Here is a 12,656-nt window from a genome sequence, read left to right as displayed (position 1 = left end):
ACTCTCGCGCTCAAAGCTCTTGCTGTTGGATTGTAAAATGGCGCATTGTTGTCACCGCAGCATCGTATACGATTTTTCAAGATTATGACTGAATTGCAATGATTAACAGCTAGATGCATACCACGTTGAAGTGGTCGTATCGTCGGGCATCAGATTGAGCAGAGAGGTTTATTTGTTTGCATGCATGCTTTTGTTTTCGTCCAGTAGACATCGCTTGCTAGCATTAGCCAAAGCTGGCCCTTCTTGATTGTTTTTTTAGTTTTTTTTACGTGAGCTGCAGAATTTGCGACGGCTAAATTACAACCACAATGGGCTACTTAAAACTCATAGAGATCGAAAACTTCAAGTCATACAAAGGACGGCAAATCATCGGACCATTTCATAAATTTACGGCGATCATCGGCCCCAATGGATCTGGTATGTTGGCTAATGCAAAGTGCTGACACTCGTTGCATCCCAAGCAGAACTAATGTGCAGCAAATGCATCGACCTGACATCTTTCTATGATGTATATTCTGCAGCAATAGTTGGCATGCCATGGGCGTGTCTCGCGTACGCGTGTACACTTCTTAGACACTAAATTCTACAACGTAATAATGATACAATCCATTGTTTTTAATGTGCAGTTGTTTATGTGTGTATATTACAATCACTACTTGCCAATACATGTAACAATTTAAACGTTTCTGCAGGAAAATCAAATCTTATGGATGCCATCAGCTTTGTGTTGGCGGAGAAGACCAGTAACTTGCGTGTAAAGACTCTGAAGGATCTGATCCATGGGGCACCTGTTGGGAAGCCAGCTGCCAACAGAGCTTTTGTCAGTATGGTCTATCAGGAGAATGATGGAGAGGAACGCACCTTCACCAGGATGATCATTGGTAGGAACGTCCTTTGGAGGTCTCTTAAATGACCACACTTTGTTCTGGTCTTCAGTGTTGTCTGATACTAATTTTTAATTTTCTTGAGCAACTTGCAGACATTCAAAATAATGTCTTTATTATTTATATGCTAGGTTCCTCCTCTGAATACCGCATCAACAGCAAAGTAGTGGGCTTGCCGGATTACAGCGAGCAACTAGAAAAACTCGGTATTCTCATCAAGGCTCGAAACTTCTTGGTTTTCCAGGTGAGCCAGAGCATCTATGAGAAATATATTTGTCGCCTTCCAGCCATCAAACTTGTGGTCTGTCAGAGAATTGGATACATGTTCTGTGGGGAAGAAGATTTTTATTTGAAAAGAGAAAAGTCATTTATTTAAATGAATGTGTGTTTTACATTCGGTGTTGTGATTGTTTTCTCCAGGGAGCCGTGGAGTCTATTGCAATGAAGAACCCAAAGGAGCGCACAGCTTTGTTTGAGGAGATCTCACGCTCGGGGGAGTTGGCCCAGGAGTATGACCGGAGGAAGAAGGAGATGGTGAAAGCAGAGGAGGACACACAGTTCAACTACCATCGCAAGAAGAACATTGCAGCTGAGCGCAAGGAAGCCAAGCAGGAGAAAGAGGAGGTGAGTCGGTTGAACACAACGTGTATATGTGCAGAACATGTACTGTATATTTATTTGTTTATTTGCTTGTAGTTTTCTTTATTTTTGTATTGTGTAATTCTTTAAAACACATTGAAAATAACTTGCCACCTTTTGTCTCTGCCCTCCGTCTTTCATCCAGGCTGAGCGCTACCAGCGACTGAAGGATGAAGTGGCGAGGGCCAGTGTTCAGTTGCAGCTCTTCAAGCTCTACCACAACGAGATGGAGATCGAGAAGTTGAACAAAGAGCTGGGTCAGCGCAACAAAGAGATCGACAAGGACCGCAAGAGGATGGACCACGTGGAGGAGGAGCTGAAGGACAAGAAGAAGGAGCTTGGGAGACTGATGAGGGAGCAGCAGACAATCGAGAAAGAGATCAAGTGAGTTACCATGCTGTTGCAGTCTCAAAGTAGGTTTCATGTTTGACTTTTAACTTGCCGATTGCTCGATTACTGCCCCCAGAGAGAAGGACTCTGAGCTAAACCAGAAAAGGCCACAGTACATCAAGGCGAAAGAGAACACTTCACACAAGATCAAGAAGCTTGAGGCTGCCCGGAAATCATTGCAGAATGCCCAGAAGATGTACAAGAAGCGCAAGGCGGACATGGACGAACTTGACAAGGAGATGCAAGCGGTGGAGCTTGCAAAGCAAGATTTTGAGGAGCGCATGGAGGAGGAGGCGCAGAGTCAGGGCCAGGACCTTACCCTGGAGGAGAACCAGGTACCAGAGGCTTGAATGTTGCATGCGGTGTATTCATATTAGAATATGACGCTTCCCATCTTTGAGCAGCACAACACCAAACAGGAATATCACAAATTGTGTATACTGAAGTCATTATGGAGTTAGATCTGAAAAAAATGTGATTTAGACATCTCTATAAACAACAGACGTAATGTAAAAAAAAAAGAAAAGAAAAAATAAACATGTGAATTTCACCTTTAGGTCAAGCAGTACTTTTTTAAAAAATATATTAAAAAAAGTTTTTCTTTTTCTTTTTTAGAGCTCAGTATTGTAATTTTACCGATTTGACATGTCATCGTCATTGCTCTAGGTCAAGCAGTACCATCGACTAAAGGAGGAAGCCAGTAAACGTGCAGCCACACTGGCCCAGGAGTTAGAGAAGTTCAACCGTGACCAGAAAGCTGACCAGGACCGCCTTGACTTGGAGGAGAGGAAGAAAGTGGAGACAGAGGTAATGAAGGCGCTGGTGGAAAATGTGCAAGATTCCAACGCAAGCAGCTACAATTGGCCCGTCTCTTGCAGGCTAAAATAAAACAGAAGATTCGCGAGATTGAGGAGAACCAGAAGCGCATTGAGAAGTTGGAGGATTACATCACCACCAGCAGGTCTGCTGCACTGCACTGCAAAAAGCTGTTGGAATCGTGTTACCTCATTCTCACCCTTGTTTCTACTGTTGCTACTCAGGCAGTCACTGGATGAGCAGAAACGCATGGAGGAGGAACTTACTGAGGAAGTGGAATTAGCCAAGAGGAGGATTGATGAGATCAACACGGAGCTGAATCAGGTAGGTACAGTAGTACACACACACTGTCACACATTATTGCGTGTTCAGATGTCCCATTCGCTATTGTGTTTTTCACCAAGGTTATGGAGCAGCTCGGCGACGCCAGGATCGACAGGCAGGAGAACAGTCGACAGCAACGTAAGGCTGAAATCATGGAGAGCATCAAACGACTTTACCCTGGCTCTGTGGTGAGGAATCCCCTTCAGTCAATCCTGTCAATGCGTTTTTTACACGACTAATATTGAAGACATGGCTTTATTCTTTCCGCAGTATGGCCGCTTAATTGACTTGTGCCAGCCCACTCAGAAGAAATATCAGATTGCTGTGACTAAAGTTTTGGGTAAGAACATGGATGCCATCATCGTCGATTCCGAGAAGACGGGCAGAGATTGTATCCAGTACATCAAGGAGCAGAGAGGGGAGCCTGAGACCTTCCTGCCGCTCGACTACTTGGAGGTGAATGGCGAACTCCGTGATTGTATACCAACGGGATTAGTTTTGTTCTTAGTTATGTTTCTGAACAATAAATGGAAGTACAGAGGTACCAGTAGTAAAATAGTAGTAAAACATCTCACTTGTTTTACAGAGGTGTAAGTGAAGAGATTTGAGATTTATCCCAACTAAAAAAAAAATATATAAATCGATTAGGGGTGTTAGAAAAAAAATATTTGGCAATATATCGCGATATTACAGCGCACAATTCTCGAATCGATTCGATATGCGGCCGAATCGATTTTTAAACATCAATTTTTGAATGGGAATATTCAACAAGGGTTAGGATCCACACATTAAGCATGGAAGAATGTTCTATTAATGGAACATTAAGCCTTAATATTTTTATTTCAGTGCTGTTCAAACATGAAACAGACTGCAACCTGTTTGTTAAATGCAGTGGCTCAGTTATAAGCCTGAATTTTTAAAGAAATAAATACATTTTCATACAAATCTTACAGTGTACATGTACAAGTTTACTGATTAGTATTTTCTAAATTTGAATTTAAAAAAATCGCAATAATCAATTTACAGATTCGTATCAGGATTAATCGGTATCGAATCGTGGCCTATGAATCGTGATACGAATTGAATCGCCAGGTACTTGGCAATTAACACCCCTAAAATCGACATATCAAAAGCGTTCTCGGGGTACAGGGCACAGAAAAGATTATGAGCATAGTTTCGAAACTGTTTTTTCATCCTCGTCATTGGAAGATATCAGCAAAACATTTTTACTTATCTTAATTTTGTATTTGTGCTGCCTTCTCTAATCACAGGTGAAGCCAACTGATGAGAAACTCCGAGAGCTGCGAGGAGCCAAGCTGGTGATTGACGTGATCCGCTACGAGCCTCCTCACATCAAGAAAGCTCTGCAGTACGCATGCGGTAATGCTCTGGTGTGTGACAATGTGGAGGACGCCAGAAGGATCGCTTTTGGAGGCCCTTACAGGCACAAGGTACCGTCCACATTCTATACAGTAACGCAGGGGTGCTCAAGTTGGGTCCTCGAGAGCCCCTATCCAGCCTGTTGTCCATGTTCCCCCCCCCTGCAGCACAGCTGAATCTAATGATCAGCTAATTAGCAAGCTTTGCAGAAGCCCGATAACGATCCTGATCATGAATCGGGTGTGTTAGTGGAGAGAAACGTTGAAAACATGCTGGATAGGGGCTCTCGAAGGCCCAACTTGAGCACCCCTGCGGTAACGGTTCTACGCTGAATATTAGGTATACCTGTACATTATGAGGGGATCCAATTCAAAAGCTGGTTAAAATTCTAACTTTGGAATTGTACACACTTTGGGGAGTTCTGAGAACAGATACACACACACACAATTTTGTCTCACTTCCCAATCTCTGTTTGTCTTCACACATCTAGACCGTCGCCCTAGATGGAACCCTTTTCCAGAAATCTGGAGTCATCTCTGGAGGAGCCAGCGACCTGAAGGCCAAGGCCAGACGCTGGGATGAAAAAGCGGTGGACAAGCTCAAAGAGAAGAAGGAGAAACTTACTGATGAGCTCAAGGTTTGGTTCATCTCTACTTTCAGTGTTTCCTTCGTTTTCACTTACAAAAAGGGTTTTCTGGCTCAAGTTGAGGCAGAGAACGGTGCCTTGATGATCACTTGCCACCACTTACTCGAGCAAACATTTCTGTACAGTATTTTACATACATTTTGTTGTTTAGCATTTCTTAAATAATGTAATACAAATGAATATAAAAGAAAAAATACAGTAACTTTGTTCGATATGGTTACATTTTGGCTAAATGTGGCCCTGTTAAATGTTAGTTGAACATTGCTTTGAGCCATTCCATTCCATCTCGGAAGCAGAACATTTAGGCACTCCTTGTAGTCCAGTGTAGTGTTCTTACCAAAAGTCAAAACAACAATAAGGCAAAACAACCCATGTCCTATCCAGGGTTTCCACAGGTCAATAAAATGCATTAAAAGTCATTAAATGAATTTTGCTCAATTGAACGCCTTAAATGGCATTAAAAAGCATTGAATACGATGTCTAAAGGCATTAAAAAACGAAATACAATTGATGTAAAAACATTGTAGTTCGTGCTTTATTTTACATACAATGTTGTCCAAAGGAGTCACTCTAACACAATTTAGTAATAACAAATGTGATAATACAATATATGTATTTGTGGGGACTGGTGAGTTGTTGTAATTTACTATGAACAAAATGGCCCGGAGGCCCTGAGTTGCTCTGAATTTGAAAAGCAAAATGTACTGTTCCTGTCACAAACGTCCAACATGAAATTCTAATGCCACCTAGTGGCAGAAAATTACCTCAACTCGGATCTTTTTCAATGTTTCACACTCCTTCAAACAATTTGACATATCTTTTTAACTTCAAATAACGATGAATTACGTACTATAAAAAATGACTGTATCAATGAACTAAAAGATACAACCACATATGTATTTGGTAACCATATTTGTCCACTTTTATGTTTAATAGTATGAAAAACGTGTGTGTGTATGCAGTACGACGTGGGCATTAAATTAGTTGCATTAAAAAGCATTAAATTAGCTTTGCTGCTACCTGCAGAAACCCTGCTATCAATGCTGTGCTTTATAGGAGCAAATGAAGGCCAAAAGGAAAGAGGCGGAGCTACGTCAGGTCCAGTCGCAGGCACACGGGCTGCAGATGAGACTGAAGTATTCGCAGAGTGACTTGGAGCAGACCAAAACCCGCCACCTCTCTCTAAACATGCAGGTACGTTTGTTTACCCTTCCTCCCTCTTGCCTCTTCCTTTGAAACACATTTGCGCCTTGCAGGAGAAGTCCAAGTTGGAGAGTGAACTAGCAAACTTTGGCCCTCGCATCAACGACATCAAGCGGATCATACATTCGCGTGAGCGAGAAATCACCGACCTCAGGGACCGCATGAACCTGGTGAGCCTCAAGCATAAAACATTCTTTCTGCGTTATTAATCATGTGCCGGGGCGGTAACATTTCTGCATGCTTTTCAGGTGGAGGATGAGGTGTTTGTTGAGTTCTGCAAGGAGATTGGCGTGAGGAACATCAGAGAGTTTGAGGAGGAGAAGGTGAAGAGGCAGAATGAGATTGCCAAGAAGCGGTGAGTTCATGCAATGAAGCCTTGAGATACAAGTTGAATGACTATTTTGTCGTCTTTCCCCATTGACATGGATAGAAACTCTATTAACTCATTCACTGCCATTGACGGCTCTAGACGTCAAAAATTCATTTGACCTATGTCTATTAGTTTAACATTTTTTTCCACTTTTGTTAACACGAGTAAGAAAAAAAAATTGTACATTTAGACCAGATATAAAATTTGTGATTAACCATGAGTTAACTATTGAAGTCATGCGATTAATTACAATTAATAAATGTAATCACCTGACGCCCTCATTTTAATAATCTTTTCTTTTTTTGAAAAAAGATGATTTAAAAAAAGAAAAGAAAAGATGATTGGAAATTAGGTCGTCAGGCGATGACATTTTTAAATTGTAATTAATCACATTACTGCAATAGTAAACTCACGATTAATCACAAATTTTATATCTGTTCTAAATGTACAATAACAACTTTTCTTGTTAAAAGTGGAAAAAATGTTAAACAGAAATAGTTCAAACGAATTTTTGACGTCTAAAGCCGTCAATGGCAGTGAATGAGTTAATCTTGTCCAACCTCCTAAAACATAAAATAAAGGTAATTTTCTATAATATTGCACTTCACAAAACATACAGTAACGACCATTAAATAGAATGTAAAGTCGTTTTTGAATTATTATTTTTTGCTTCAATTTAATGGACATTGTGCTGCTCCTTCTGATGTGCATGCCTTGGCCACATGGGGGCAGTATAATACAGATTTATGGAGACAATCCTCAGTAAGCTTCCGTAATATTCATCGTTTGTCGCAGAGGTTAAAGAAATGCTCACTAGCTGTCAAACGGCTGCTTGTTTTGAAGAGACTTGAGTTGACTGCAACCATATCATATCTCAATTTTTAGCTCTTTGCGTTGTAGCTCTTTTCAATGGGCTCCCGTTAGTATGGAATTCAACTAAAACATGACGAATCTGATGAAATAGAATGTTTTCAAAGATGACGTGAATGATCAAAGCCCTTGTACATTAAATGTAATTCGCATAGCGCCACTGAACAAAAAAATATTAGTGTTAAAGTCGCTGTTGTGCAGAAAATGTATCTTTTCACAAAAAGCTCCTTATCTTTTCGATTTTCGCTCAATGTCACTCAAATGACCTATTTTCAAATGGTGATTACTAAAGAACGGAATAAGGTAGAAACCTACTTTTTTTCCTATTTGGTACCTACCATGTTTATGTAGTCAGAGTACACAATATTCTGTTTGCCTTGAAAGATGAGTTGAAATGCTCGAAATCGGCCGGCACTGTCAGAGTTGTTTTTTGGACAAGGTGTGGCAGTAAAAGAGTTAAATACCACTAAAATGCAGTGAGAACTGATCTTGCATGTTATATTTTCCCAGTCTTGAGTTTGAGACCCAGAAGACCCGTCTAGGAATTCAGGTGGACTATGAGAAAAACCAGCTAAAGGAGGACCAGGAGAAGGTCATGATGTGGGAGCAGACCGTCAAGAAGGATGAGGCTGAAATTGAACGCCTCAAGAAAGTACGGACGTGAAGAGCATTCATTTCTCCGTTTTTCTTTTTGCTCACTCACGTTTTTTTTTGCTATTTTGTCTTGTTTTTCTGTCAGGAGGAGCACAGGCACATGAAGATCATCGATGAGACAATGGCTCAGCTGCAAGACCTGAAGAATCAGCACCTCACCAAGAAGTCTGAAGTCAACGACAAGAACCACGAGATGGAGGAGATCCGCAAGAAACTGGGCGGAGCCAACAAGTAAGTTCCTTTCAAAAAGTTTTCCCTTTGAAGAAGGCGTCCGTCTGCTACAAGGGCTGTTGTCGGCGCTTCCCAGGGAGTTAACGCAACTTCAGAAGGAAGTGACGGCCATCGAGACCAAACTAGAGCAGAAGCGCAGCGACCGTCACAACCTGCTGCAGGCTTGCAAAATGCAGGACATCAGGTTGCCCCTTCGCTCGGGGACCATGGACGACATCAGCCAGGGGGAGGTGCGGAAGAGCATGTGCGTTAACGTTTCGGAACGAGTGGAAAACTGCAACCACTTGTTGTTCGTCTATTTAGGGGAGCTCCCAGAACGACGAGTCTAGCAGCCAGAGGACGTCCAGCAGCGTTCTGGCGAAAGAGGCGCTCATTGAAATCGACTACAGCAACCTGACTGAAGATCTGAAGGTAAGAATATTAATAATGATAATAATTCCTACAAAAACTGTAAGGACTTTGCAGCGATCGCTGCTTGGGTCCTGATAACCTTCACAGTTATGTATTTGTACTGTATAAAAGAGTTTTGAAATCCCTCTTCCCTGCAGGATGCCTTGTTAGAGGACGAGTTCAAGGCGGAGACGAACACGCTGCAGCAGCGTCTGAACGAGCAGCAGAGCATCTTGCAGAGGATCAGTGCCCCCAACATGAAGGCCATGGAGAAGCTGGAGAGTGTCAGGGACAAGTTCCAAGAGACCAGCGATGGTCAGGGCTGCCGGCGGAATTCTAGCGAGGTGCAAGATGTTGATGTGTGACGACGGTCGTGTTTTTGCCCTCAGAGTTTGAGGCTGCTCGCAAGAGGGCCAAGAAGGCCAAGCAGGCCTTTGAGCAGATCAAGAAGGAACGCTTCGATCGCTTCAATACCTGCTTTGAGTCCGTGGCCACCAACATCGACGAGATCTACAAGGCCCTCTCGCGCAACAGCAGCGCTCAGGTATTTTGGAGTCTCACTTGATATTTGCGTTCGTCCAGACTGCTGCAAAGTTGGAAACAACGTAGGTTGATGTGCTGAAAAATAGAAACCAAATTAGTTTATTTGACTAATTTAAATATACAGTAAATTCTGTATTTTTTGTGAAATATGTTTCAGTTTATTTTAAAAGTATACTAGTTGTGACTCTTGCGATTAACTGGGATCACTGTTAGGCATGGGCTGATATTAGATTCTGATGCTATGATAAGCGTGAGCAAAAATATTGCAGTATCACAGTATTAAAATGACAGCTCTAAAACGAGCTATATTTGAAATCGAATCTCATATGAATCGCGATTTTCATTTAGTACGATTCAGAATCGATTTTAAATGTCCCAAAATCGATTTTATTTAAATTATTTTATACTGTCTTCCCTTTGTTTGTGTGCCTTTATTGGGAGCGTTGTTCATGTTGTACCCGATTTGACCACTTAGAGGCAGTGTAGTTCCAAGCGGTCTGATACACTGTTAAGTTGTAGCCACATTAGAGAGTAGAAGGAAAAAGTCACGATCAAGTTATTGCAATAAAAGTTAAGTTTTTTTCAGCGTGGAGCCGTTCTTTTGAGTGATAAAAGTGCTGCGAGAAGGGCACTAATTTGCGTAAGCCAGTCAGACTGGAGTAGATTATTACAATTCCTTGAACATCTATAAATTGAAGCAAAAATTGTCAATCAAATCATTTAGAATCGAAAATCTTTCCTAATCGAAAATCGATTCTGAATCGAATCGCACACCCAAAAAAATCCGAATCGAATCGAATCGTGAGACATTCAAAGATTCCCACCCCTATTTGAAATATTTAGGTAAATCTAAATAGCAAGTCCAAGTCACATGTACCCATTGAAGCCTAAAGCGCCTGCCAAAACATGCCTCTAAAACCTATGGGTGACTTTTGAGTCCCCTGAAAACCTGAAGTTTTCCTGGAAATTCAACAATATTAAAAATAATTCACATTTTAGAGCTTACACCTGTGGCGTTATTATAAACCTTCAATATATATATTTTTTTAAATCAATAAACAAATGTCGCATCTGCAGGTGCATAACTCCAAATATGTTTACTTTCAACACTGGAGCGCAGTTGGAATAACCTCGGGGGATCGGGGTAGTTATTCGTCGGCCATTCTGTTACAAAGCCGTCAAATTTTTCAACATCCTCATTGTCTACAAACATATTTCTTAACAGTATGTCACTGTCGACTCGCTACACTGATTCAAATTCCTCCCGTGCCGTCATCAATCGCGTCATTTATTTAATAACTCCCACGAATCTGCGTCAACCATAAACGCTCGAATCAAATTCCAGGACATGCGATGAGGCCCACGTGTCACCACATCGTGCATATTCTGATGCCTTTCCTCGGCGAAGAGACCCAAAAAAATGGTCAAAACACAGCAAAATTGCATATCCGCGGTAAACGTCAAACTGGTAATCGGCCCATAGTCATACTGTATATTTCCAGACTTGGGTCCCATCCCGTTTGCCATCCCAGTCACCAGTACCCGTTCCCATTGTAGGCTTTCCTCGGTCCCGAAAATCCAGAGGAGCCGTACTTGGACGGCATCAACTATAACTGCGTAGCTCCTGGAAAGCGCTTCCGACCCATGGATAACCTGTCTGGAGGAGAGAAGACTGTGGCGGCATTGGCTTTGCTCTTTGCTATTCACAGGTGAGACAAACATGGGAGCCTTGACCTGTGACCTGTGAGCACAACTATTCCTTTGCTAACCTTTCTCCCGCTCGCTTCAGCTACAAACCCGCCCCCTTCTTTGTGCTCGACGAGATTGACGCCGCGCTCGACAACACAAACATCGGCAAGGTTTGTCCTCAAGTCGGCGATTGCTTTGTGATCATCATCATCATCATCATCATCATCATCATCATTGCAAATGATCCTCTGTTGCCCTCCAAGGTGGCTAATTATATCAAAGACCAGTCGGTGCAGAACTTCCAGGCCATCGTCATCTCCCTGAAGGAGGAGTTTTACACCAAAGCAGACTCGCTCATCGGGGTTTATCCGGAGGTGTGTAGCTTTTCTGTAATCATGTAAATCTGCCTGCTTAACTTGGAAAACTCATTTTAAAAACAGCCCCTTTAAAAATATGCGATATAGCAGAGGAACGCTCTGGTGTTCTCATAACATTTTCACACAATTAACATCATTCTTGGCGATCAAGTAATTGATTATCAAGCCCAAAGTCAAAATCCCGTTCATCTTGTGACCCTTCCTCCCTTCTCGCCCGCAGCAAGGTGACTGCGTAATCAGCAAAGTGCTCACCTTTGACCTCTCCCAGTATCCTGACGCCAACCCGAATCCCAACGAGTAGGACGAACTTTCCCGTCACGAGAAACTCCCAAAAACGTTCATTCCTTCATTTTGTTTGGTAGCTGAAAGTCTTGTATCTTTTAGGTCTCATGTTATTTCCTTTCGCTATTTTTAATGTTATGTTTGGATATGCTATGATAGGAAATTGTATTTTTTTGCAGTAGTGGTAGTTGATGGTTGTCCTGTAGACACTTACAACCAGATTGTATGTACACAAATGACTCCAACTTTGTCCATCTGAGTATTCATTAGATTCGCCTGGAAATGAATAGAATTTATCAGAATAATTCATCCACAGATTTTTTTGAATTTGTATATCATCTGAGGTGTGATGTCAAGTCCTCAGAGACATTTTGTATTTTTGGTTGTGATGCTTAATCGACACTGGTGTTACAATGGAATTATGGAGCCCAACAGTCGATACAAAACAAAAAGTTTAAAAAAATATGAAAAATGCTATCAACAACAGCAATGTGTTTATATTCCCCGAGCCATATTCTGAATGTCCATTAGGCAAATTGAAAGCTCCATGCAAGTGAGGTAATTCTCCCTCTGGTGTCTTTTTATTAAATGCTTTGCTTTCTATGAATAAAAATAGAATTATTTAAAATCCTGTCGCTTTTACTTTACAAATCCACGTTTTATCGAGATTGTCTTTACTTAAAGTGCACGGCAGCTTCATGGTCTTGGTTTCATATGAGCTCTCAACACTGCAGGACATTCCATTCCATAAGCAGAATTTACGCTGCTGATCAAGACTATTTAAAGAGGGTCTCACTTTACAAGGAGAAACTTCTGCAGGGGGGGCATCAGTGTCCAAGCAAACTCACAGCCGCGTCAACTTATTAGGTACACAAAAATAGAATATATCCTGCCACAAATGCAGCTGGGATTTGTGTTCCTTTTTATTCACAACAGTCACTCATCAGTGTTGCGTTGTCATAGAAAAT

The 12,656-nt window shown here is 41.7% G+C and overlaps 1 protein-coding gene across 1 annotated transcript; it reads left to right on the top strand.

The window, feature by feature from the left end:
- Positions 1–3: 3 nt before the first annotated feature.
- smc1a (structural maintenance of chromosomes 1A) lies at positions 4–12,332 on the top strand. The gene is made up of 26 exons (XM_086067102.1): positions 4–417; positions 693–881; positions 1,016–1,128; positions 1,305–1,508; positions 1,669–1,907; positions 1,990–2,248; positions 2,580–2,720; positions 2,792–2,874; positions 2,954–3,053; positions 3,134–3,241; positions 3,324–3,509; positions 4,325–4,504; positions 4,924–5,070; positions 6,136–6,273; positions 6,336–6,452; positions 6,531–6,637; positions 8,033–8,174; positions 8,262–8,407; positions 8,484–8,637; positions 8,711–8,818; positions 8,956–9,112; positions 9,187–9,341; positions 10,898–11,049; positions 11,130–11,199; positions 11,293–11,403; positions 11,627–12,332. The coding sequence occupies exons 1-26, from the start codon at positions 309–311 to the stop codon at positions 11,705–11,707; spliced, it is 3,696 nt and encodes a 1,231-aa protein (XP_085923228.1). The 5' UTR covers positions 4–308; the 3' UTR covers positions 11,708–12,332.
- The last annotated feature ends 324 nt before the right edge of the window (positions 12,333–12,656 follow it).

This window comes from Leptonotus elevatus, chromosome 2, assembly GCF_054856555.1.
Source record: "Leptonotus elevatus isolate MCC_2025b chromosome 2, RoL_Lele_1.0, whole genome shotgun sequence".
Lineage (NCBI taxonomy): Eukaryota > Metazoa > Chordata > Actinopteri > Syngnathiformes > Syngnathidae > Leptonotus > Leptonotus elevatus.
Note: the sequence above shows the minus strand (reverse complement) of the source record. Positions and strands in the feature narration are given on the sequence as shown.

Excerpts from the sequence above, each read along its gene's own strand:
- smc1a (XM_086067102.1), top strand. The coding sequence starts at position 309 with ATGGGCTACTTAAAACTCATAGAGATCGAAAACTTCAAGTCATACAAA. Across the intron at positions 2,721-2,791 it reads GGAAGAAAGTGGAGACAGAG|GCTAAAATAAAACAGAAGAT; the intron begins GTAATGAAGGCG and ends CGTCTCTTGCAG. Across the intron at positions 9,342-10,897 it reads CGCGCAACAGCAGCGCTCAG|GCTTTCCTCGGTCCCGAAAA; the intron begins GTATTTTGGAGT and ends TTCCCATTGTAG.